At 39.6% G+C, this 26,349-nt stretch overlaps 1 protein-coding gene across 4 annotated transcripts in view; it reads right to left on the bottom strand.

Moving 5' to 3' along the window:
- The window catches only part of igsf21a (immunoglobin superfamily, member 21a), a 171,670-nt gene that overhangs the window by 36,822 nt on the left and 108,499 nt on the right, over nucleotides 1-26,349 (bottom strand). For all 4 annotated transcript variants that reach the window (XM_077573678.1, XM_077573679.1, XM_077573681.1 and 1 more), the window contains one exon: nucleotides 7-122. In XM_077573678.1, the coding sequence (XP_077429804.1) occupies nucleotides 7-122 (116 nt within the window). The remainder of the gene's footprint in view (nucleotides 1-6; nucleotides 123-26,349) is intronic.

The raw sequence follows: 26,349 nt of genomic DNA, 5'->3' as shown, positions 1-26,349 counted from the left end.
ACTCACCGAAGGTGCAGGCTTTCCTCCCTTGGCGGTGCAGACCAGCGTGAAGTTTTGGGCTTGGTATCGACTGAACGGCGCCGGCGTGTTCTCGGCAACCACTGAGATGTTGTTTGGAGGAGCTGATGGGAACACAAACACACAAATGGACGTGTTTCATTATGCGACAAAAATAACCCCCGCGTGAAAGTGTTGAACCCTGATTTCAAACCCTAATTTGAAAGCCAAGTCCAATATGTTTGTATTCTGATTGATATTGTGGTTGAGGAATACGGCTTAAGCAGAAAAACCCATTTCATTTTCTCCATCTCATGGGGCGGCCATTTTGTACTACACCTTGCTGTCGACTGAAAATGACATCACAGTGCTTGAGTGCTCAGCTTGCACGGGTCAGATAAAGCAAGAAAACAGGTGAGCCATGATTGGTCGCTCCTTCACCCTTAGGCACTGTGACGTCGTGGCAAAATGGCCGCCCCCCTGAGATGGATAAAAAACTGGTTGATTTTGTTGCTTAAATGTCGTATTTAGACTTGCGTGGGCGCACACAACTTATTGTCAAGAAAATGTTTGACTTGAAACCTGAATTTGAGACCCTAACCCCCATTTGAAACCCTACTTGAATCACTAACCCAAAACCCGTGCACAAGGTAAGCCAGCGTTGGAAAGGGCGCATTTTATGAATGGAAATCTTACCGACCTAGCAGAGCAAATCACATTTTCAAGGCGGTGAGGCGGCTTGAACGAGAATGTGAATATTTCATAAACAATCAGCACAGTGACGGATTTGTGGATATATCAGCCGAGCGTCAAGGGCCAGGAGTTCATTTGTGCGGAGGGGGGAGAAGGGAGTGGCGGAGTAAACAAAACGCGTCCTTCAGCTTTTATGAAAGCTTTTTTTCCTTTCAATTTTATTGAGCAGATTATTGAAGCCTGCGTCATACTGAAAACAACAATTCCATTTCATTCATGTCATTTCTCATGAAACACACCCTAGACCTGCCTTGAAATGTTAAACTCTAATTTGAAAACCTTACCATACCTTGTCTGCTTGGATTAAAAAAAAAAAAAAAAAGCTACAAAAGGATTGCTTAAGAGTTCCACTTTGACATAAAAAGCCTTGAAAGCTTAAACAAAGTTAGTTTGAACTCAGTTAACTATATCATATTTCACTTGGACACAACTCCAAACCAATAAAATGTTAGCTTCAAAGTCCGCTAGCTTAATGCTAACACATAATGGAAAAGGTCATAGATGGGCTACCATATGGAACAGATATTTCCACGCCAAACTCTTCTTTGTTTGTGTCTGCAAGACTGCATTATGTTGCCCCCCGGTGGCCAAGTTGTGCATACCTCGAGGAGTCACACTTCCTCTTCCTCTGCCTTCCTCTTGTTTGAAACTCTAACTCCTAAATCCTAAAATCCTAAACTTGCCTTGAAACCCTACTTTGAAACCGTAACCCTGGCTTGAAACTGCTATTTGAAAGCCTAAGTCTTCCCCAAAACCGTCTTGAAAGCCTAACTTGAAAGCCTAACCCTGTATTCCAACCCAAATAATTTGAAACTCAAACCCTGGCTGGATCCTTGAAATTGAAACCTTAACCCCATCTTGAAACCCAAACCCTGGCTTGATACTCTGATTTGAAAGCTTAAACAAAGTTAGTTTGAACTCAGTTAACTATATCATATTTCACTTGGACACAGCTTCAAAGTCCGCTAGCTTAATGCTAACACATAATGGAAAAGGTCATAGATGGGCTACCATATGGAACAGATATTTCCACGCCAAACTCTTCTTTGTTTGTGTCTGCAAGACTGCATTATGTTGCCCCCCGGTGGCCAAGTTCTGCATACCTCGAGGAGTCACACTTCCTCTTCCTCTGCCTTCCTCTTGTTTGAAACTCTAACTCCTAAATTCTAAAATCCTAAACTTGCCTTGAAACCCTACTTTGAAACCGTAACCCTGGCTTGAAACTGCTATTTGAAAGCCTAAGTCTTCCCCAAAACCGTCTTGAAAGCCTAACTTGAAAGCCTAACCCTGTATTCCAACCCAAATAATTTGAAATTCAAACCCTGGCTGGATCCTTGAAATTGAAACCTTAACCCCATCTTGAAACCCAAACCCTGGCTTGATACTCTGATTTGAAAACCTACCCCTTGAATGTATGAATGCCAATCGATCAGTGGGGAAATTTGGGGCACAAGATGGTGCGGCTCGGGTTCTCCGGCTTTCTCGTCGGGAAACGACCATGGGCGGCTGGAGCGGCTCCGCGGGATAACTAGAAAGGTCAGGGCGGCGTCTTTAATGTGTAAATCTATCAGGCGCTCTTAAAGAGACATGTCACAGCAATGAATTGATTAAAGGCAGGTTGGGGATTTGCCGCCGTGCTTGTGCACCTCTTAATTGCTTATTGATGGCATTCATATGCTTGTAAATTAACCTTAGGACACTCCATTAGCTCCCTGACAACCTGGCACAGCGCGAGAGTCGTCTCGACCCGCCAACAAAATATACTTAACGCAAATAGAGGCACAATGCTGGATCCCTTGCTTGAAACCATAACCTTTGTTAAAAAACCCTGAATTGAAACCCTAACACTGGCTTTAAAATATACTTTGAAACCTTAACCTTGATAGTAAATTCTGTAGAGTCAATTTTACTCTAAACTGGCTGGATTTTATAAAGAATAGAGGATGAAATATACGTAAGGAAACTGTGATGTACATTTGTTCAATAAAAAACAAACACGTGTTTTGTCCATATTTAACTCTTTGACTACCAAAAACGTCAAATAACGTTTCGTAAAATCCTAGGGAGGAGTGCCAAAGAGGTTAAAAGACGTTTGTTTCAAAACAGAGGTGAAACTAACCATTTTCTATTGTTGATTACTGAAAAACGGAATAAGGTAGAAACAAACTTTTTTTTTCTGATGAAAGATGAGAGTCCAATCCTTCATTTGGTAGTATGTGTGTTTCCATAGTCCAAACACATAATTTTCTGTGGACCTTGAAAGATCAGTCAAAAATGCTTAAATCGGCTGGCACCCACGGCATCCCTTTTCTGAAAACGTCTGGCAGTCAAAGAGTTAATATTTAAAATAGCATTTTTGCCATACATCTGGTTAGGAAGAAAAATTGTGGCTCCCCCATCCCTGACTTGCAGGAAAATGTACAGTATCTTTAGAATCTGAGATTAATATTAATAATAATAACAATAACAGTTAAATCACAGTCTTCGCCAGCCGGATAATCGTTTCTAATCCCCTGACAAGTACCTTTGCCAGCGAGCCTCTACAATCAGCGCTCTTGACTTCTTGCTGCATAAACTGCGGGGATAAATAATTGATCACGACACGCTCTTGTTTCCCACCACGTGAGACCGAGGAGCGCCGACAGAATAAAAACAGATTCTAAGAAGGATTAAGACGCTTGTCTGAGTCTCCTGCAACGGTCCGACTGCACGGTAAGCTGCGGTCCGGTTCTCTGCAACTTGCGCACTCACACCCGAGACAAAACGCGACAAAAATGTTCAAGCAGAGTGCAAAACAATATGAGAACTTCTCAGTGAAAGGGAAATTTCAAAAGCCGAGAAACTTTTTGGAAAAATAAAGTCAATCCGGAGCTTTCTTTCAAGACGCAAAAAGATTGAAGCGTAGATTTAAAAATTCCAACTCGGGCGTCTTGCCTTCTCCTCCTTACATAATGAAAGAGACTCGCTCGGCTTACACGCGGTGCCGAGGCAGAAACATCTCGGCTGGAATTCCGAATGTGTTCGCTTCTGTTATTTTGCCGGGAATTATTAATCACATTGACGCACGTCAGGTGAGCGCTTGCGACGCCGCCTGTGGATGTGACATTCATTTGTCCCTTCTGTGGGAATTTATTCAAGTCTCTGTGAAAATGTCACTGCAGCACATCTTTCCATTTGGAGAAATACGGCACAACTCCATTTTTGCCGTTCAATTCACGTATTGTTTGTATTTACCATAGACAAATGATAACACTTTATGTATTCTTTCAATGATCAAAGATTACCGTAAGGTAATTGACTCAATAATATAACACTCGCCCGACCCCCTACCTTGAATTTCAAATACCGGGCCCAAACTCTAATTGCAAACCCTAAACTTTGAAATCTTAATCCTGAACTTGAAATCTTATGTGGAATTCCTAGCCCCGTCTCAGATCCCTATATCCTGTTTGAAACTCTAAATTGACTACTAATACTGCTCTGAAACCCTACTTTTAATCCCTAATCCATGCTTGAAACCCTCAATCAAGACCTTAACCCTGTTTTTAAAAAACTACTTTCAAACCATAATCCTGGTGCCTTGAAAAACCTTACATGGAATTCCTAACACTGGCTCAAATCCCTAAACCTGGTTTGAAATCCCACTTTGAGTCCTTAACCAGGCTTGAAACCCTAACTCAAAACCCTAACAATGCCTCGAAACTCATATTTTAAGAAAGTCTTTCAGCGGTTCAGATAATGGATGGATGGATAGATGGATGGATTTTTGTTTTGTGTAAGGCACAAAGAGTCTTTGTTACATCCATTACATGTTTTCTTTTTAAACTATTTTCCTGCCGTTAACGTTTTTAATTGATGTTAACGGAAATCCCAGCAAGTACCACGTCAACTATGTTTGTTTCTTTGTTTTTTTTAATAAGCAACGCAAAGTCTTGGGCAGCTCTGGTTTCCTGAATGAGCTGGAAAAAAAACAGCCACTAAATATGGCCAGCAGATGGCAGCATTGTATCTCTTTTCAATGGGCTGCCGTGAAGCAAATCACATGAAAACATGGCGGATCCTAGGAAATACGTTTTCGAGGATATCGTGAATGATCAAAGCATTTGTCACATTAAATAATTCACAGAGCGTCACTAAACAAAAATATTAGTGTCAAAGTCACTGTTGTGCAGAAAATGTATCTTTCCACCCAAAAATTGTTTTCTTATTTTTAACATCATAGCTTGGTGTCACTCAAACTACCTATTTTCAAATGGTGATTACTAATGAACAGAATAAGGTAGAATCATACTTTTATTTTCTAATGAGAGAATGTAATTCAATCTTTCATATTGTATCCACCATGCTTATGTAGCCATAGCACACAATATTCTATTTGCCTTGAAAGATGAGTGAAAATCCTTGAAATCGGCTGGCACCGTCGGGGTTGTCTTTTTGGTAATAAAAAAGTTAATCATATTGAAATGGGATGAAACCCTAAATCAAAACCCTAACAATGCCTTGAAACTCATATTTTAAGAAAGTCTTTCAGCGGTTCAGATAATGGATGGATGGATAGATGGATGGATTTTTTATTATTTTTTTGTGTAAGGCACCATGAAACATTTGTCTCCATGGAAACTAGCACTTTTTTTTTTCAGTATCAAAGTTAAGGTAGAGAGAGTCGCACTCAAATTGAACTGCGCCAGCACAGCAAGGTCATTCGTGCCATTCAATTTGTATTAAAGCACAGCACAAGAAAGGTTTAGTGCTAGTCATGACGCATTGAGAGTGTGTGACATGTAATGTGCACTTAAGATATTAATAAGTACTTGGATAGTTCGTCAATATCAGTGGTTCTTAGCAGTTTTTTAGATACGGAACTCTACCAATTTCCTATGTGCATTCACCGAGCCCTTCGTTATTGCAAAATAAATTAGGATTTTTTTTTCTCTCCAAATTGAAAACATGAATAAGGTTTACTTACTTTTTTTTTTACTTCAAAAAATATATAAATAAAAATGGATGGACGTCTTTTAACGTCTTTGGCGCTCCTCCGTAGGTTTTTGCAGAACGTCATTTAACGTCTTTGGCAGTAAAAGAGTTAAAAGACGTCCACCCATTTTTTGGTTTTTGTTTTATGAAACGGGTGGAGTAAAGCCTTGCCCAGCTGTGGTGAAAGTTTCAAGCAAGTCTAGTGAGCCTAATGACTGTTTTTGGCCCCTAAATGGCAGCAATGACTCTCTTTTGACAAGATTGGGTAGTCGTCAGTAGAAGACGTGAGGTGAAGCTAGAGGGGACAATGGCTGGGGAAGGGAAGAAAACATGGCGACCGGTTAAGCAGCTCACGGTCGAGCAGTTTTTTTCAAAGACGAAAAGCATCGACCAATGCTAAAGAGCACATTGATGACGACGATGATCATCATCGATGATGATGATGGTGACTCCGAGGTTGGAAGCATTGACGCGGCAGTAGAAGACGTGAGGCGGAGCTAGATGGCTGAAGAAGCGAACAATGGCGACCGCAAGCAGCTCACACTTGGGAATTTTTTTCAAAGACGAAAGGCATCGACCAACGCTAAAGAGCACATTGATGACGACGATGATCATCATCGATGATGATGATGGTGACTCCGAGGTTGACGCTGAAGTTGCAAGTGTTGACGCGGCGGCTATGACGACGTCATAAAGGTTCACCGGCTAGCGATGCTAACACCGGAAAACGCGGAGCACAACAGAGCACGCTCAGGCGGGCGTTCAATCGGACGACGAAGAGTGCCCCGAGTCCAATGCATATTCATCGGAGGAGTGGGTACAGTCTGCAACTTGCTATTCCCCGGAAAAAAAGGCCGTCAAGAAAGTGTAACGTCTGCACGCGAAAGGAGCCATCGCAAGTGAAACTAATCTGTTGTGCAAATCCTGCTGCGTCTCCTTGCACGCAGGGGAGTGTTACAAGAAGAAAAACTGTATTTGAAACATCCACATAATTGTAAATAGTACCACAGTTGCACACATTTGTAAATAGTTTGCGAAATTGTTTTGTCAAATTGTTACACTGTTGAATGGAAATAAATATATTTTGCAATCTAAAAACACTTTTTCATTGTTGGTGGTAAGTGTTTCACAGAAGTAAAGCACTGTTTAGGTGTTTGTGGCATCATTCATGGACAAAAAGAAGTGTAGAATTCACTAGAGTGCTTGAAATAACATCGTTTCACAAAAAGCTCTTTTTCTCCGCTTTTGTTTCAAAACAGAGAATTTCGGTGAAAGTAACCATTTTCTATTGTTGATTACTGAAGAACGGAATAAGGTAGAAACAAACTTTTTTTTCTGATGAAAGATGAGAGTTCAATCTTTCATTTGGTAGTACGTGTGTTTCCATAGTCCAAACACAACATTTTCTGTGGACCTTGAAAGATCAGTCAAAATGCTTAAATCGGCTGGCACTGGCGACGTCCCGTTTCTGAAAACGTCTGGCAGTCAAAGAGTTAAAAGGGATACTTGTCTCATTGATCAATTTTCAGCAGCAAAAAGTTAATATTTTGTCCAGAATTAATTTGGTCACTTCATTATTTTTCAGTTTGCTGACTAAACCCAGAAAACAGGTGAACCATGATTGGTTATTACCTACTTCCTCAGCACAGGTGATGTCATCTTCAGCCGACAGCAAATGGAAAAAATAGTTTTTAAAGTTATTAATTGTACAAGAAAAATAATGAAGTTTTCAAATTAATTCTAGACAAAACATTAACTTTTTACTGCTGAAAATGGCTCAATGAGTCAAGTGTCTCATAAACAACAAAGCACCATCTTATATTTTATCTGTGTTTTGCTAATAGACACACCCGGGACGACTTGTTGCGGGCTCTTTGGTTATCATCGTTTTTTGTTTTTTTTAATCATTGTATTATTTTTGGAATGTGCATGCTAGGGACATATTGCGAGCACGGTGCTGCCAATTGCCAGCAACACTCTATCAAGGGAATCCTCTGCACCTGGGTACGCATTTTGTGTGCACAGGTGCAGCTGATGTGATTCAAGCAGATGTGAAGCACCGGCGATGTTTTCATTAACGGCAATAACTCTGGCTGCCGATCTTATATTTTTAAACGAGAGCATATGGGGATGGAGCTGTTTAGATGATTAGTCCTGGTTAGGGATTCAAATGAGTGTTTCCCCCAATGGTATGTCATGGAAATGTACCAAAACAGACAGTCTGTCGCTCGTGATCACGTTGCTGGCTTGTGCTTAGACTTAGTGAAGTGCCACGCGGCCCACCGCCCAAGGCCATTCGTGGACGCAATGTTCTCTGTAATTGTAAACAAAATAGATGTTATGATCGCAAGTCTTCTTTAAAGAACCACTCAGGTGACCTTGGCTAATGCACCGTGCAAGTGGCTCTATTTCTTTGTGACAAAAAGGAATGCAGTCAAGCCCCATCAATTTGTGGGGCGTTATTCCTGCATGTATATGTACATGTATATATTTTTTTCTGGCAACCTATCCGTTTGCTGGAAACGCACTTATATGTGTATTTCAGTGATCTTTCTGTAATACCAGAAAATACCACCAGGTGGAAGCAATGTACCTAATAGGAAAGTAGAAATTGGTGTCAAGGATGTTTCGTTAAACTGAAACATTTTGACTGAAGGATAAAATGTTAACGTCGCCGTTAACGTTTTTAATTGATGTTAACGGAAATCCCAGCAAGTACCACGTCAACTATGTTTGTTTCTTTGTTTTTTTTAATAAGCAACGCAAAGTCTTGGGCAGCTCTGGTTTCCTGAATGAGCTGGAAAAAAAACAGCCACTAAATATGGCCAGCAGATGGCAGCATTGTATCTCTTTTCAATGGGCTGCCGTGAAGCAAATCACATGAAAACATGGCGGATCCTAGGAAATACGTTTTCGAGGATGTTGTGAATGGTCAAAGCATTTGTCACATTAAATCTAATTCACAGAGCGTCACTAAACAAAAAATATTAGTGTGAAAGTCACTGTTGTGCAGAAAATGTATCTTTCCACCCAAAAATAGTTTTCTCATTTTTACCGTTATAGCTTGGTGTCACTCAAACTACCTATTTTCAAATGGTGATTACTAAAGAACAGAATAAGGTAGAATCATACTTTTATTTTCTAATGAGAGAATGTAATCCAATCTTTCATACTGTATCCACCACGCTTATGTAGCCATAGCACACAATATTCTATTTGCCTTGAAAGATGAGTGAAAATCCTTGAAATCGGCTGGCACCGTAGGGGTTGTCTTTTCGGCAATAAAATTGTTAGTCATATTGAAATGTTTTAAGATTATAATTTGTAGTAGAGTTTGGATTCGCACCCAAAATCCACAATTGGTTTACCCTTTAATCAGCAAGTCCCTAATCAACTCAAATGGGTTACTAGTTGTACCTTTGCCGAAAAACACATTCTTGTCGAAAAAATGAAAAATCCAATTTCATTATCTTAATGGTAAATGGAGTGCACTTATATAACACTTTATCTATACCATCTGTTGTCCAAAACGCTTTACAAAGCCTCATATTACGATTATTTTGAGAACATACTGGAGTGTATGTGTAGCTACGTCAACCTGTGTAGTTTAAAATAACGTACTTTAACGTCGCTGAACTCCGAACAACTGCAGAACCCAGGATCTTTTTTTGGACCAATTTTAAATCCATCCCCTTGCATCATATCATCTGCTAGCTAGCGCTAAACTAACCTGAGTATTTTTTTGATGACCATTCCGCTTGTGTGCGCACAGCCCTGGTTTGTGGTATACAGTATCTACTGGTAAACGAATGTCACAGTGGCGTCTTGTGTTTCGTAGCATTGTTTGCAACAGAAAGCTTTTCATACCTTGTTGTTGACACGTCCCCACTACGCTACTATGCTACCTTCCTTTCCATCACGATCCCTCACTTCCATGACTTGCTTCACCTCCTCTTCTTCATCCCTTCCCTCATTTAGCCCAACATCAATCGGCATGAAAAGAGAGGGCGGGGGGGGGCGAGGCAAATGGGATCGGTGAATGTGCAGAACAAGAGAACATTTATTGCTCCCGCGAGAGCGCTTCCTCTGGCCTCATAATTAAGGGATTTAAAGCTCCAGAGACAGCTGGACTCGTAAGAAACACTCCCAGCATCCCCTTGCACTAAAACCCTGGCCTCCAGTCCGCGTCTCGGGGGCTTCATTCAAAGTGTGTTTACTTTGACATTACAGATTTCACAAAGCAGGAAGAAAATGTGATTCCATACATTTTAGCTACACTTTTAAAGCCGCAATTGGCTCACTTGGAATGCAGCCTCAAATCCCAGTTGGTGTTTGTTCTTCCTGCTCGTTTAACACGTCAATGTGATGCATTTCAAAAATGCAGTATGTCCAATTGAAAACCTCTCTCGTTATCACTTTGTGCTAAAATGCCAGCAAAGGTAGTCATGGCATCAAAAATATTGGTTTTAATCTTTACACAAAACAAGCTTCACTGTTAGGATAAATGAATAACAAGCTTCGTGAGTTTTTTATTATTATTTTTAGACATGGCTCTGAAAGACTTTTCCAATTGTGTAAAGTGACAATTTCCCTTCTGAAATGGCTCTTGGACCCTTTGTCGATGATGAATATGAATGAGTTGAGCCAATGAGTGCTTGGAGGAAAAGATGCAGTCAATAATGATCACTTACGGCAAGTTAATTAGCACTTGCCCTTGTCAAGGTAAGATGAAAAATTGGGTGGGCAAACTCTTGAGCTAAAAAAAATTAAGAGATGAGCCGTGTATGTAAAATACTCAATATTAGTCATAGAATATCATTCTCAGCATCGGTATCGGTCTACAGCTCACACGAAATTCAATTACAATTTCAATTATTACACTCCACAATTACAAAATCAGCATAATCGCGAAAAAAGATTATTAATACTAAGTCTTGAGTTGTTTAAATTTATATATTTGAACCTTTTGAAATGTTAAAAATAACTAATTGAATAAATGTTGTTTTGTTTTTTTACGTTTAAACATTTTCTTGTTTTGTACCAAAATAATGGTCCTACTGCACAGTGCACATGCTGCACTCTATCTTCAAGTTTTTGCCAACATAAATAAAGAAAGAAATATATATACATTATTATGAATTCTGTTTGGTCCCAAAGTAACTTACGTAATTATAGAATTTCTATTGTGTTTAATCGGTCTTGATATTTTTAAATGCTTAAACTTTTTCTTGTTTTGTACCAAAAATAAAATTTGAATAATCGTGATTATTATCGTTTTTCCATAATTGAGCAGCCCTACGTGTACTGGTACCCTTAAGTACCACTTTTAATCCTTGAATGGATTTAAACATGTGAGCACAACCGTGTTCTTCGCTCTTTTTGGCGGCATCCTGTCAGTTTTGTGTTGTCCCTGTGGGCACGAGAGGACGCAGACAGAAGAGACAAGTCGCAGGATGTCGCCTGTCCACAGCGGCATCAGGAGTCAGGGGTCGCGTCCGCAGTCGGCAAGCGCTCGCCACGGACGCCATTACCTGCCGAGCTCGGAGACGTTAACGCTAAGAGACAGAGGACCTCGAGAGTGTTCGGCGCCCTTCAGTCACAACGCTGACTGCCTCCACACCGACATACAAAAAGCAATTTGTCCTTCTTTGTGGTTCAAACGTGCAATAATCAAAGGTTGCATGGGAACTGGAAACTTTGCAAATTCTTTCCTCTGGCAAATGCAAATTGCAGACACAAAGGCATAAATAAGAGGTCGAGCGTGACGAGTGGAAACAGAAATATCCATTACTGCACATTAAGCAATTAGAAATTCAAATTGGCAAGTTAATTGACTCTTTCACCTAATCCATTCAAAGTTAATTGCTTCAGTCTTGAGCCAGTCGTATGTTGGCGCCAATTCTCACAGGCCGGAGGATGTGAGGCAACTTCCGACAGGCAGCTGCAGGCAGGCCATGTACATTCGGCTGCTCCCTGACGCTCCACTACATGCTAATTAGAAGCTCTTCTGAGGAACGATCGAGCTGTGCTTGGGCTCCAAATCCTGTTAATCTGAGCAAAACATAAAACCACAGCCGACAGGCTTCTGTTGCATATTTTGGGAGGGCAGAGTGATGGCGGAATGTAAACGCTGGAAGCCTGAAATAAAAAAGTAGCCCATGGACCTCATCTCAAATAGCTCCCACTCAATAAGATAATATCCTCCCATTGGTCAAAGCCTTAAATAGCAAGCAATTAAAGGGCCACCAACCACTCAAGACAACTACAATTCTCTCAACAAAAGAAATGTGAACCACACAAACAGTTTATGGGCTTGTCATGTCAAAATTCATAAATGAAATCATTCAAATAACATTTGAGCTCAGTGACAGAAACAGAAAAAAAGTGTGCTTTTTACTGAATTAGCAAAAATGATGTCACATAAAAAAATTATTTACATTTATTTGTTTTATGCGGCCCCACTAGTCTATAAACATGATATTCTGATGATTGCATTTGTGGAATATGAATTAGGGATACTTTTAAGTTAATATTTTGTCCAGATTTAATGTGATATCTTCATTATTTTAAGTACAATTAATACCTTTAAATACAAATGTTCCCACTTAATCACCTGTGCTAAGGAAATAGGCAACGACCAATCATGGCTCAGTTTGCTGACCAAACCCAGAAAACAGGTGAGCCATGATTGGTCGTCAGACAATTATTTTGGTAATAATTTAAATCACCATTATTTTTGGGTACAAAGCAAGAAAATGTAAAAAAAATATTAAGACAGATTTTTTAGAATTTTTTAAACACTATTATGCAAGTTCCTATTATGCAATTTAATAAATTAGTTATTTAAAAAATTAAAAAAAGGTGCAAATGTATAAATTTAAACAACTCAAAATTAGCATTAATAAAAAAAAGTTAAATTATACTGATTTTGTAATTGTGAAGTAAAGAAAAAAATTGCCATTAAAGCAATGAAATTTGTAACAAATTAAACCACAAACAGTTGGAGATGCTACAAACTGCAAATAATTGGGACTACCCTCTAATTTTTTTTATAATGACCTAAATTAAAATATACCACAAAATATGATCCCAAAATAAACACACAACATTTAAAACTCCTCTTTCAACATTACACGTAAATGCAAATAATTTACCGTTGGTTTAATTTGGGGAAAAAAAGCACCCTAAGTGTACGGGTACATACAGCAAAAACTCCTCTGTAAATTTGCCTGACAACCCGGGGTAAATTTAGCTCCATCCTGACATTCAAATATCGTATCACTTAATCATACTTCCTTGACACCAATTATTATTTTCCTAATATCCAGGGATTTGGCACCATCTTGTGGCGTCTTAACGCATAACAGAAAGAGCAAACAAATATGCACGCATCATTATTCGTATTATTATTACTAGTCGCTGCCAATTCAGAAACGACTCTTGTGGCTGTCTGGACGGCGAGGATGGACACAGAAGCTTGTATCACGACGAGTCACACGCTCGGCCATTAATCACAGCCGTGGAATTCCAGCGAGCTTCTAATGGGCACGCCCGTGTGCTTTGGATTTATCTCTTGAAGAAATGTGCCCGTGTGTTCGTGTGGGAGAGCATATGGTGTCAGTGAGGCGTCACTGAGCGACGGCAGCTGCCTGGCCTCTCTCAAGTGGACGTCATATTAGGACACTTGCACCACCTGCGCCTGGTTCGTATGGGAACGAGGACATATCACATACAACTGTAATAGTAGCGACTAGGGGAGTTGTGTTCTGTTGTTATGTGCTTCCTATATGATAGCCTGTATGTTGTGCCGCAACAATTTTGAAAAAAAAAATGATTGATTTAATTGCCACTGCCAGTCGAGCTCTACTGTCCAACTGAACATAATACAAAGAGAATTACACGTTGTGTATTCAAAACAGCCACATAAATTGATATGAAAGTTTGTTAGCTTAATGCTAACACACACTGAAAATCACTATAGATGTCCTTTAAAAAATTAGCATTAGAAACTCTAAGCAAAGGATATTTTGAAAAGAAAATTTTTAGTTTTATATTTTACATATTGACAGACAACACAGGCATATATTCTTTATCCCTTGTGAAAAAAATGACTACCATAATATTACTGCAGCTTACTGAGCATAATGACCGTCATCTTCGTATGCATCTTTATTAGGAATGCACCAAAATGAAACAGACAGACAAAGAAACAAAAAACACCGTAGGAAATTTTTAGGCCATTTTTTTTTGTATTTTAGCTTTTTTTTTTTTTTTTTAAGCAGTTGTGGCTCCAACGGTGTACTTTAATAAATAAATAATAAATAAATGTAACCTTTGCTGCATTCGAGGAAGGTGAAAAGTCGGAATGCAGCCAAGATGTCTTGTTGGTTTCATAGCGACAGGAAGTTAGCGGTTGTGAATGTTGTGTCTCTAATCAAAAGCATAATCCTTGAAATCAATTGGATCAGTCTTCTGAGATTCCTCCGTGATATTTGCCTAAAAAAAGATGACATACCACATACTGATGGGTTGCCAGTTTCGCCTGCACTACACACAAAAATAACTTGGTTTTCAAAAACAAAATACATGTCATGCTTCATTGAAAATGCAGATTTTCAAATGAGAACTCTTGCAGTTCAAGTCTAAAAGTCAAGTCTTTCATCATTTTTAGCTAATCAAGTCGCAAGTCCTACAATACGTGACTGAAATCTGAGTCAAGACGTGTGAGTCGAGTCCCCAAACCTTTTGCAATGAGGACAAGGGTGTCAGACGCCAGGCCAGCACAGTTTGAAGACTGAGACCGGACCCAAAAAAAAAGAGATTTGTTTATTTATTTCTCCACCTCCATGTGAGCAGATGGGACTCGCCCTGTATCCTGCCCGGCATTAATTATGCTGTGGCTGGCACCCTCATCCCATAAGTCCATTTGTTTTTGTCCAAGGACGCAGGGTTTAGGGTTAGCAAGCTGTTCCTGTTTGGCCTGTTTACCTTTCCTCTTCTCCAAAACATACTCAGCTCCTCCAACCCCCCCCCCCCCCCCACACCGCTGCCACCTACTTGGCAGCCAAGTGAATGTACAGTACAGAGTTGAGGGTCCAAAATGGCTTGGGGGCACCCCTGACAAATGTCTGGATAAGAGCGCCAGCAAGGCTTGGCTGCACATGTGACAGGTTGATTGTGTTCAATTTTTAACAAGTCTTAATTTTGAGGCTGAGGTGGCGAAATTACAGCAGCACAGAGAGAACAATCTCCAAAACCAACACGTCCGTGAGGGGAGAATTCACATCAAACGACCTCAGCTCTGCAAATATCGATTTAATACACACAGCGTCCAGGGACGGGGGGGGGAGGAGAATTCATATTTCAAGCTGACACGCAAAGGTTGTTGATGGGGAAGTTATGACAAAAACAAATCCGTAACCACGGAGAAGAGATTTTCAGTTTTGTTTTTTTAATAGACAAGACTGACTTTGATTACCTTGATTTGAAGATTTTTCATTGTCGGAATATTATTACTTATATTTTTAACAGTGGTGCACAATTTCAATCATTGATCACTTTTAAAACACTGCAGAGTAAATATCAGCCACTTCAATTGTTTTTCTATAAAACGGACTCTGGTCACTGTGAACTTGCTTGTACACGCATGTTTTTCAGAATCTTTTCAAAATATTCCAAACCAATGGTTGCGCATGAAGCAAGTCCGCCTCCAAATCAGACCACGCGTCGACTTGACGTAGCCAATCAAGCCGACACTAAGACGAGATGACAAAAGCCGGAACATGGGAAATATCTCTCTCTCCTTCTCTCGCTCTCTCTGTAATGTAAACCTTGACAATAACAGATAATAATACCAGGAAAATGGCATCATGTACAAGCAAATCCATCTATTAGAATAAGCAAAACAGAGTTGCTTATCACAAAAATGAGATGCCAAGTCATGAATTGTCATGAATGTACCAATTTTGTGGCAAAGTATTAAATAAAGGCAGTCTTTAAGGGAACATTTTAAAAGGTCACGAATGGCGATGTGTCATTTGTTTAGTTAAAGAGAACATTGTGTACAGCCCACGTAACATGGCTGGCGTTCACTGCATCTGCAACAGGTTTTTTCTTTCTTTCTTTTTTATTCTCTTAAATCTGAATTTCCAAGGTCACTCCAGGCAACACTGGTGGGATTCAGAGTTCTATAAATGGGATATTCCCTGCATGCACACACACACAGGTCACACGTCATGAATGTTACATTCCTTATTTGGGCTTGTTGTGAAACATGACAAGTGTGTTCCCATGATTCTTAGACACGAAAGTAGTACTAGTTACATTATGACAAAACGCCTGCAAGCGGTAGAGATCCGGATGACAATGAGAGTGTGAATGTGAAAGTAAATAAGAAGAAATTTAACAGTTAATCACTAAATACAAATGGCCCCAAACAATTGGCTTGCTGAAATGGGTCTTGCGTAAAATTGAGACAAAACAATGTTGCTTGCGAAATCCACCGGGACTTTCGACACAAAGCCCAAAACCTGGACTGTCTCAGTTAAACTGGTACATCTGGTTACCCTAGTAATTCGGAACCTTTTTGGTAATTAACTCTTTGACTGCCAGACGTTTTCAGAAAAGGGATGCCGTGGGTGCCAGCCGATTTAAGCATTTTTGACTGATCTTTCAAGGTCCACAGAAAATTATGTGTTTGGACTATGGAAACACACATACTACCAAATGAAAGATTGGACTCTCATCTTTCATCAGAAAAAAAAGTTTGTTTCTACCTTATTCCGTTTTTCAGTAATCAACCATAGAAAATGGTTAGTTTCACCTCTGTTTTGGAAAAAAACGTCTTTTAACGTCTTTGGCACTCCTCCATAGGATTTTACTACACGTTATTTAACGTTTTTGGCAGTCAAAGAGTTAAATAACATTAGTAAAGTGACACGCAATAAGAGGAATTGAAATCGAAGTTGGCCCAGAAACTTCACTGAGTTCCACTGCGAAGCCTTTTATTTGGACAGTGGTGATATTTCATTCCAAACGCAGTGCAGGTCCACATCGCAATAATGATGAAACATGCTAATGCTAATGCTAAATCCTCTAGGATGCTGTTTATCAATTTTTCATTGGGCTGCAGAAACATCTTGTCTTTGAAGCACGTCCAGTTTACAGTGTTCATAACATCTTGAAATACATTGGATGAAGAAACAAAATGCAAACCATCTCCCAAGAAGACGTCTTTTATTTCAAAGTGTCCGTCCAATTCCTGAGGGACATGCTTGAAGTGTCCGACTGATGCAAAGTGCCACTAACGATGGATGAATATTTTTCTTGTTGTGTTTATGTTTGCCAAAGCTTTTATGCTACCAAGGGCCACTCTGCAATATAATATAAGTGATGATTATTATGTGTCCTTCTGTATGCCAAGTAGATGCTGTGTTGCTCAAGTCACTGTTCTATTATGTCGCACGTAAGAGGAACATCAATTATTGAGATGATGTTATATGTCATATGACAATATGTTCTTTTTGTATCGTATTTATGCTGTGGATGATCAGGCGCAACAAAGACAAGATGCTTGTAGCTTATTAGGGCTGCTCAATTATGAAGAAAATATAAATCACGATTGTTTTGGTAATAATTGAAGTCACGATTATTTTTATTTTTTGGTACAAAACAAGAAAATGTTTAAACGTAAAAAAGTATTAAGACAAATAAAATTCTTTGAAACACTATAATTATGCAAGTTATTTTTAGATTAAAACAAATATTAGTTATTTTAAAATTAAAAAAAAAATGCAAAATGTTAAATTTAACTCAAACAACTCCAAAATTTGTATTAATAATATTTTCTTTTTTTTTACGATTATGCTGATTTTGTCATTGCGGCGTGTAATAACTGAAATTGAGTATCTGAAATTATTACATTTTTAACATTACATTTGAAAAAAAATATTTTCTAAATAAAAAATCCAACATCCATCAGTCATATCCTGTTATCTCCTGTCAGAGAGACAGACTTTGCGCAGCTGCATTTTCCCAACATTCATTTCCAACATTTACCTGGCAAATATTAGAACAAACTTTCCCCCTCAAAACGACTTGAAACCCACTGCAGCAATTTTCCCTTCATTCAAACTCTCTCTCCCGTTAAGTCACAAGTGCCAGATGACTCTTTTGTTGAGCTTGTTTTTTGTTTGTCCGACGATTTTTCAGGATTACGCAAAGCACTTGTAGATAAATGTGAGCTATTCACAGTTCATTATCGCCGTGGGACGTTTGATGAGATGGATTTAACCAGAAAATGAAAGTATGAGACATCACTTTGCATAATTCATGTGAAGGTGTAGTACTTTAAGGAGGCGTTATTTTGCATTTTTAAAGGAAAGGCACTGAAAGGAAGCATAAGTAAGACTATGCACAACACATAAAGAAAAATAATGTTATACTTAACGTCATTCCAGCAGTTTTCTACATGTTCTACACAAAGAAAACTATTTGCATGGAAATAGTATCCCAAGCCCCCTTGGTGTGAGATTGTATTTCCAATTGCTAAACATTCATGAATGAATTGGTGTTGATTTTGCCAGCGCATGTGACTGCATGGTTAGAAAACAAGCAAAACAGCTTTTCGCATGGAAAACATTCTTCAGGAGACTCATCGTCCAGGAAACCATTTGCAAGCCAGTTAGCCGGGGCCGAATGTTTTATGACACCTCGGTCCACACTTTTTGGCAGCGCGCATTGTCAGCAAATTAAAGGTACTCCATTTCTTTGAAATTTCTCTTCTGACAAAATGAATCTCTGACAAAGGCATCTTGGAGAATTACTCTGGCCAGAAATCACATTTTGCACTTGAACCATTCCACACTCGGCAGGCTGGCAAATGTTCTCAATTGGATGTGAGGCCTTTGCTTTAGAATTTTCAACTCTAGAATTAATTGCCTAATAGTTAGAAATCCCACCAAGTTTGCGAGGGGTGATGGGAGTCACCGAGCTGATGCTTTTAAACTGACCAAAAGGTAAGCCGCACCTGCAAAAGTGACCTTTAAAAAAAGTACTTCATGTAAAACGAGGACAAGGACCATCGTGTCTTCTCTTTTATTGTTGTGCTACATTAAAGGCAGGTTAGGAAGTCTGTAGATAGTAAACAAAGAATCATGTCATGCATAAAGAGTGCAATAGAAATTGGTTAAATGTCCACTGCATCTTTAAACCAAGAGTGCCACCAAGTAATGTCATCACAATATTTTTACATCCACATACAATGCTATGTACTCATTCCTTTGTTTTTTGTACATATTGTGTTATGTAATCGTGTTATGTAATAAAATTTGGGAAGTAAATACAATAAAATGAAATAAAATAAACCAAGAGCGCCATCAAGAGAAGGCAAAAATATCACAAAAGTTGGAAAATAAATACATTAATTAATTCATGAATTAAAAAAATAAATAAACCAAGAGTGCCATGCAGAGGATTAAAAAAATATCACAAGAGCTTTATGAACCTTCATGAAGCTTTACTTCCCCATTACTAGAAAATACCAACAGAAAGAAAACTCCATCCCCGCACACAGTTAAGACTTGCGCTGGGTTTGAAAATTGGTACCCAAGACTCAAGCATGCAACAGAAAACTATTTTTGAATAGCTGTCAACTGAAATAATCACAACGCATGAAAGGGTTACAACTCTTCTGTCACACATTCGCGTACGCGACATGACAAAAGGATGTAGCTTAGCTCACCTGGGTACCCTCATCAACAGCTATAAATTAAAATGGTCTATGCCAATCTAAAAGACTAATTGTGTTCAAATGTAAGCAACGTGCAAACGCAAGAGAGCTTAATGCTAGCTCACTTCTTGCACTTCTTGGCACACAGTACATCATCCCCCCAACTACAGCCGCATGACTTATCGCCTTGATCTTAACATTTTAGTGGCATCAAGTTTAATGTGACCTCACCATTTGGCAAGACAGCAGGTCACTCAATGCTATTACATCGCTTTGATCTTAACGTTTTAGTGGCACAAATGAAAATGATGCATAACGGTAGAGCGCCCGTAAATGTCATGTTTAAGGGTCTTTCGTTGTATGGAAATGGGCTAATAAAGTAAAGCATACAGTATATAAAAGCCAATGTACCATCTGTCAAAAAGCTAGGACAACATTAGCATGAGCACGTCTCACGTTCCGCGAGTTCAGATCTCCTGCCAAGAAATGTCAAATGCAACACGCCTGATGCTGGCAACAAAATGTAAACTTTTAATGGTAAAATAATGCAGCAGCAATTGAATTCAAGACTCCTAGTTAGCTAGAGTAGACTGTGCTGCTGGGATTTTTGTTCCAAGGACCTGAGTGACATGCGCTAATCAATGCAAAAAAAACAAAACGAGCGAGCGAATGCAATCTGTAAGATTATTCGTCGGAGCACATTTCCATGTGAAAGCACACTTCTCCCTTTCCCTGACAGACGTGCGAATGTAAATCAGCGGCGTAGTTTGTAGTCGCTGAGAAATTGACAGGTTTTGTTCTCACTGTGATGATTTATTGGCGATTTCTTTCGGCGCAAAGGAGGCGCGGCTTCAAACCACCCAAGCGCTTAAAGCGACATACGAGCAAACCATCGAGCACAACGCAAGAATGCAAATGTGCATATTTATCAGCCTCATCAGATATTTTTTAAAATGTAAAGATTGAAGCAGGAAACACACACAATAGTCCAAACAATTGATGGAATCGAGGAGCGTCCAACACCAAATCAATTGCTGTAAAGACAAAGACATCAGCCTTTTGGAGATGAAACAGGTTTCCAGGCAGTGGCCGTCTGCTTTTCGCGTGCACCAGTGAAACCTCCGAGCACGACGTATGCATAAGTTGTCAGCGCAGACTCCGTAATAAGAAATTATGAGCGAGACGAAAGGTATTATTGTAAACGGCTTTGGACAAAGCATTCGCTAAATGATGCGATGGAAAGTAATGGCTGAAGCCTAATTTTGAGTGAGCTAGCAAATGTGAGCGTATTCATCTTCATGACGGCGGTGTGCAAAAGCAAAAAAAAAGAAGAAGAAGAAAAACGCAATTGAAATAGCTCGGCTCTAATTGTGAGTCGGGTTGCGTGCCCGTTTCGATTCCACAGACATTCAGTCACAATAAGATAGGAAAAAGTGTGACTGCGCTCCGAGGCAAAGTCACAGGCGACGGGCAGGCAGCCAGCACAGGGAGAGTGAGAAAGTTCATTATACGGAAAATAAGGAATCATTTACAGAGCACGCTTACGGTGGTTGGGGGCAATCTGACAAACAAATTGACTTTGGCACACATGAAGCTGCATACTGTATATCCGTGCACCCACTCCCACTTTACACTTAAACTCTGCACATTCTTCCACAAAATAAATAAATAAATACATAAAATCTCTCCACTGGGTTTAATTATTCAAAGGTTACAATGTAGGGCTGCTAGAAAAACATCAAAATCGTTAAATGCCAATCATTTCTTATCACAATCTGTGCCTCGACTGAATGCTGTTTAAGGTAATGATGTTCCCCAAGGTTCACATCCCAGCCCACTGATCTTCCCTAGTTTTATATGAATGTATTCATTTTCTATACTGCTCATTCTGTTCAGGACTGTGAAGAGCAGCTGGAGCCTTTACCAACTGACTTTAGGTAAAAAAGGAGGAAGTACACCCTGGGACTGGTCGCCAGCCAACTACAAAGAACATGAGATGGACAGGACAGTCACAGTGTGGGAGAGTTACATGTTATTATTTCTCATTTTTAATCGAATTGAATTCCCGTGCATACCCGCAGAACGCTTCTGTATGGAGAAAACACAATCTGATGCTATTGATTTTGCATTTTTTACATCATTATATTTTATTTGTTTTATCTTAATTTATTGTCACTGTCGGTCTCTATGCAGCTAGGTAAATTGGATATTGTTGATTTATTTAGTTATTATAGTATATTTATTGCATTGTTCATTTTACTGCAATTCAGTGTCTGCCTCTGTGCAGATGATAAACGACGCTGTTTTTCACTTTAATTTGTTTTTTTTTAGTTCATTGATATTCAATGCTTCACTACAAATTATATGGTGCGATATCGTTGATTTATTTTGTAATGTTTGTGGTACTCTTTTTATTATGTATTATTTCCCTGTTACCCACATTTGCGATTGTCATAAATATATGATGTTGATTTTTTTTGTTCAATATTTCTATTTCATTTTTCCAACTCATCAGTGCAGCGGGGGTTCACTCGAGTAGACTGTATTTATGAGTCCACGTTTTGGTATTGCAGGTTTGGCTAGATCAGGCTTTTCTAGTACTATAACACTGTGACTGTCATTTTCCTTCTTGAATGTGCTGTTGCTATTTTGAACTTCTGCTGCATTGCTCCCTGGTGTGCTGTGTCAGTCCCTGCGAGGGCTCATCGGGTCGACACAGCAGTCAATTAAGTTGCGGCGGTCACAACATGGCGGCGGCGGCTTTTCGTGCACATTGCGGCAGTGTACGGCAAATATGAGAGGAAAAGATTGTACGCAGGGCTTCATTTCCATAAACAGTCTCTCCTACAAAAGTGCTTTTGGAGTGTGCAGATCGATGAGGCAGCTGCTGCTGTTATGTAGAAGCCTGAATTGAGAAAACTGCATTTCCCCTCCTCATCTATTGCTCACTGCATTATATACCTAAACGTCTGATATCATCAGTTCTGGTATGGAGGTGAGAGAAGAAAATATAGAATATAACATATTGATATTTGCGTGTCCAATCAGGGTGGAATGATCATTTTGCAACAGGAAGGGGTTGCCAGTTCAATTCCTAGTGTTTACAAAGGATTAGGAAAGTGTCCTTGTATACGCTGGCATGCACACATGCGCAAAACACACAAACGTGTTTGGAAATTTAAATATTCTAATTTGGACAATCCAATGTAATTGTATGCATAATTTCCCTCGGCCAAGTTCATTAGCAGAGATGTTGTGAACACAACTTCTCCCATGAGTGGATTAAGTTTTAATTGTATTACAGTTTCCCTTTTTTTGCCATTGCTTTTTGCCAATTTGTTGACTTTTGACTCATGAGGTTTACAGCTAAAAAATAAATTGCATTTTCCATTTAACCGACCTATTCATCTGCTTTCCTTTTTATTGCTATTAATCATCAGATATATCTGCACGCAGTCACAATTGGTTGGATACAGTCAAAAGATTTTCTTTCAAGGCCTCCGAAAGTGACTCCTTGCAATTTGTATTTATTTCTTTTTTGGAGGGCATGTCTTCAAATCCTTTTGTGCATCAAAAGATTAGTGTCAAATCTCAAAGAGCTAAGACCACAGTGACATAAACTCTTTCTGAAATGTCTGACATTTTTCACACTTCAAGTGCAGTGGGAGGGTAAAGCAAAGAGGCATTTATGTGCCCCATTGGGGACATTTATATACTCATTGTAAAAATAATAATAATGCAAAAATACGTTTTTTACAGTAAAGGTGATCATATCAACGTAATCCTAACAATGACAAACCTGTGAACAGCCAAGGCTATGTTTACACTACTGCATGTTGATCTCAGTCCCCACGGAGGCTCTGTTTGCGCGAAACGGTGCAGTTCGTGGGATGCTGGCCAATTTTTTTCTCTTTGTATTCAGTTCTTCCTCATGGTCTAGAGTGGCAGACCATGGAGGGAGTGGGTTGTTGTTGAGTTATGGAGGCTCAAATGCACATGAATTTTTGCCCTACAGTTTACTACGGAGCAGAGGTCAGTACTGCACTAATCTCTCTTTTTCTCAACCCCCAAGCTCTGTTCACGGTTGTTATGGTAAGTAAAGCCATACTTGGCATCGGCTCCACAGTAGAGAGGGTGGGGTGAGCATTAGCTAATTTACACACAGGAACATCCCTCAAAACAGGAAGGATTTCAATGACACTAAGAAAGGAGAGCTTTAATATTTTTGACGAACACTTGTGGGAATAGAAGACGGTTATGTGATGGTATTATTATTATTTGCTTGGTATTGGTCATTTTACCATGCACCAAAATATGACAATAAGTGTTACATATTGTAGTTTAGCGACCTTTATCGACCATGTTCTATCAGCCATGTTAAATAGCGGGTTGTATTGTCGGAAGACAAACGTTTATGTTACTGAGCTGACGGGCTGGTAATGAACTTTGTGTTTATTTTAGTGTTCACATGTATGTCAATTTACCGTCAGACTAATGGTGGGAGGCTTTCAGTGAGATTGTACATTACACGTTACGTCTTTACATGAGACACTAACGGTTGAGGTTAGTAAAGGGCACAATGAGGTTGTACACCGCTACAAAACATGTAGACAACACTAACAAAACATGTAGACACTATTAAAACAACCACTGGCCAAGTAGCTCAGTCAGGTAATCATTCGTCTTCAGACCGGGTTGGAGTCCTGCTTTTGGATTTTTGCGCTATTTAACATGGCCGGTGGAGGTCGCTAAACTAAAATATGCAACTTGTGGTCATAATTTGCCACCTTTTCAAAAACGACCTATATGTAGACTATGTAGATCGTCTCTATGCTTTACATTGTGAAAAAATTCACATCCTTATCTCCTTTAGCGACCAATCTGTTGCAAGTATTCAAAATCACTTAAGGTCTTGCCCAACCGTTGATAATTTATAGATTGGGAAATTTAACTGAAAAACACAGACAAGAAACCCTGCACAAATGCTACTTAACAAGACCAAATATCCCATTTCAATAGTCCCATTTCACCATTTTTCCGCCGTTGCCGGTTTAATAAAAGATCTCGGCTTCAATGGAAGACAGAATCAAAACTACTGATAAGCGAGCACAGCGGCGAGATTGACCGGGAGCAGCTGAAAATTCATCACAAAGCCGACTATAAACAGCAGACAGGTGATTTCATATCATGTTTTGTTATAATTAAAAAAAAAAGAAGTTCAACAGACAGCGGGAAAAGATAAAAATATATCAAATCATCCCGAGAAAATGCTATTAAAGCCTCTGAGAGACGCACGGGCCTTCTTTCATCCTTGCCTGCACTTTTTAGCTGACATTCTTCACGTCACAGATGCCCTTGAGTTAGTCTCTTGAAAGTTTAATTAAATTTAAAATATAATATATATATATATATATATATATATAAAATCTGTGCAACCTTCTCAAGAGGATGAAGCTATTCCCTGTTACAAGAGCAAAATGATAAGAACGTCTGATAAGTTTTGTCAAACTTGTGAAAGCCAAGCTATTTTTATGGCTATCGCTAGGCACGGGAAAAAGACGAGGTATCAAGCGAAGGTGATAGTGAGGTAAATGGTCGAGGGACTTTTATCTGCTTCTCCTCTGTGGCCTCCCTTGATTGAGAGGAGGGACCTGGTAGGGGGAGCAAATGAAGACATCCGAAAAGGGGGATGGAGATGTGGTGGGGGGGGTTGATGCGCCACGAGGAACCAAGCTTCCACTTCACAGTGTGCAAAGAACAAAAAAGGAGACATCAGGGGAGCCGTTGTGTTCCATATCAGACATCCACGTCTCAGGATGAGCCAGGGAACCATGAAAGGAACCATGAAAGACAAGACAAGGTTATTCTAAAGTGATGCTTTAAAAGACTCTGGGAACACTTTGAAGATGTATTCTTCTGTGTTTTAACCGTGTTTTGTTGTCAAAAAATGTGCTGATTTGCTCAAAGTTTTCCTGAGTAGGCCCAACAAGTTTGCGTTAAAAAACAACCGTGGTCATTGATTGATGGACTAATTTATATTGTCCAAATAGACAGAGTTCTGGATGTTTGGTGAATGGCCACAATGTCCCAATACCGTTCAACGTGACACCGTTCGTATACGTATGTGGTAAGGTTGATTCCTGGGGATGACCCAGGAAACAGTGAAGATACTTTATTACCTGGATTGCCCGGGGAACACCTTGGGATACCCGTGGATGAACTGGACAAAGTGACTTGTGAGTGGGGATTTTGAAATTTCCTGTTAAAGCGAATAAGAAAATGGAATGATTGATGGAGTCATTTATATGGTCCAAATGGACAGCGTTCTGGATCGCCGGTGAATGACCACGATATCCTAATACCGTTTACCGTGACACCGTTCGTATCCGTATGTGGTTAGGTTGATTCCTGGGGATAACCCAGGAAACACTGAAGACACTGTATTACCCGGATGGCCCAGGGAATGTCTTGGGATACCCGTGAAAGAACTGGACAAAGTGACTTGTGAGTGGGAGTTTTGAAATTTCCCTCTGAAGTTACTAAATGGAATGATTGATGGAATGATTGATGGACTAATTTATACGGTCCAGATGGACAGTGGTTCGTCGGTGAATGGCTACGATGTCCCAACAAGTCTGCGCCATTAGTCAGGAGGTAGAGGAGTGACGTTATGGTTAGGAATCATGCGGAGTGAGTTGGTAGACCACCATAAGATGTCTAAAGGTATCAAATGAAACTGTTAAAGTAGACGCTTAGGTTATGAAGTGTAAAAAAAAAAACTAATGGTGTGGCCACCGTGATCCCCTGCAATCTAAGGATAGGCGATGGACTATAAAAGATCTTTGCAAAAAGCGCCAGCAATGTTGCTCTGTAATGTCAGTCGTCTCACTCTCGAG

The sequence above is a fragment of the Vanacampus margaritifer genome, chromosome 8 (assembly GCF_051991255.1).
Source record: "Vanacampus margaritifer isolate UIUO_Vmar chromosome 8, RoL_Vmar_1.0, whole genome shotgun sequence".
Classification (NCBI taxonomy): domain Eukaryota; kingdom Metazoa; phylum Chordata; class Actinopteri; order Syngnathiformes; family Syngnathidae; genus Vanacampus; species Vanacampus margaritifer.
The sequence above is the reverse complement of the archived record's forward strand: the minus strand, read 5'-3'. Positions and strand labels throughout refer to the sequence as shown.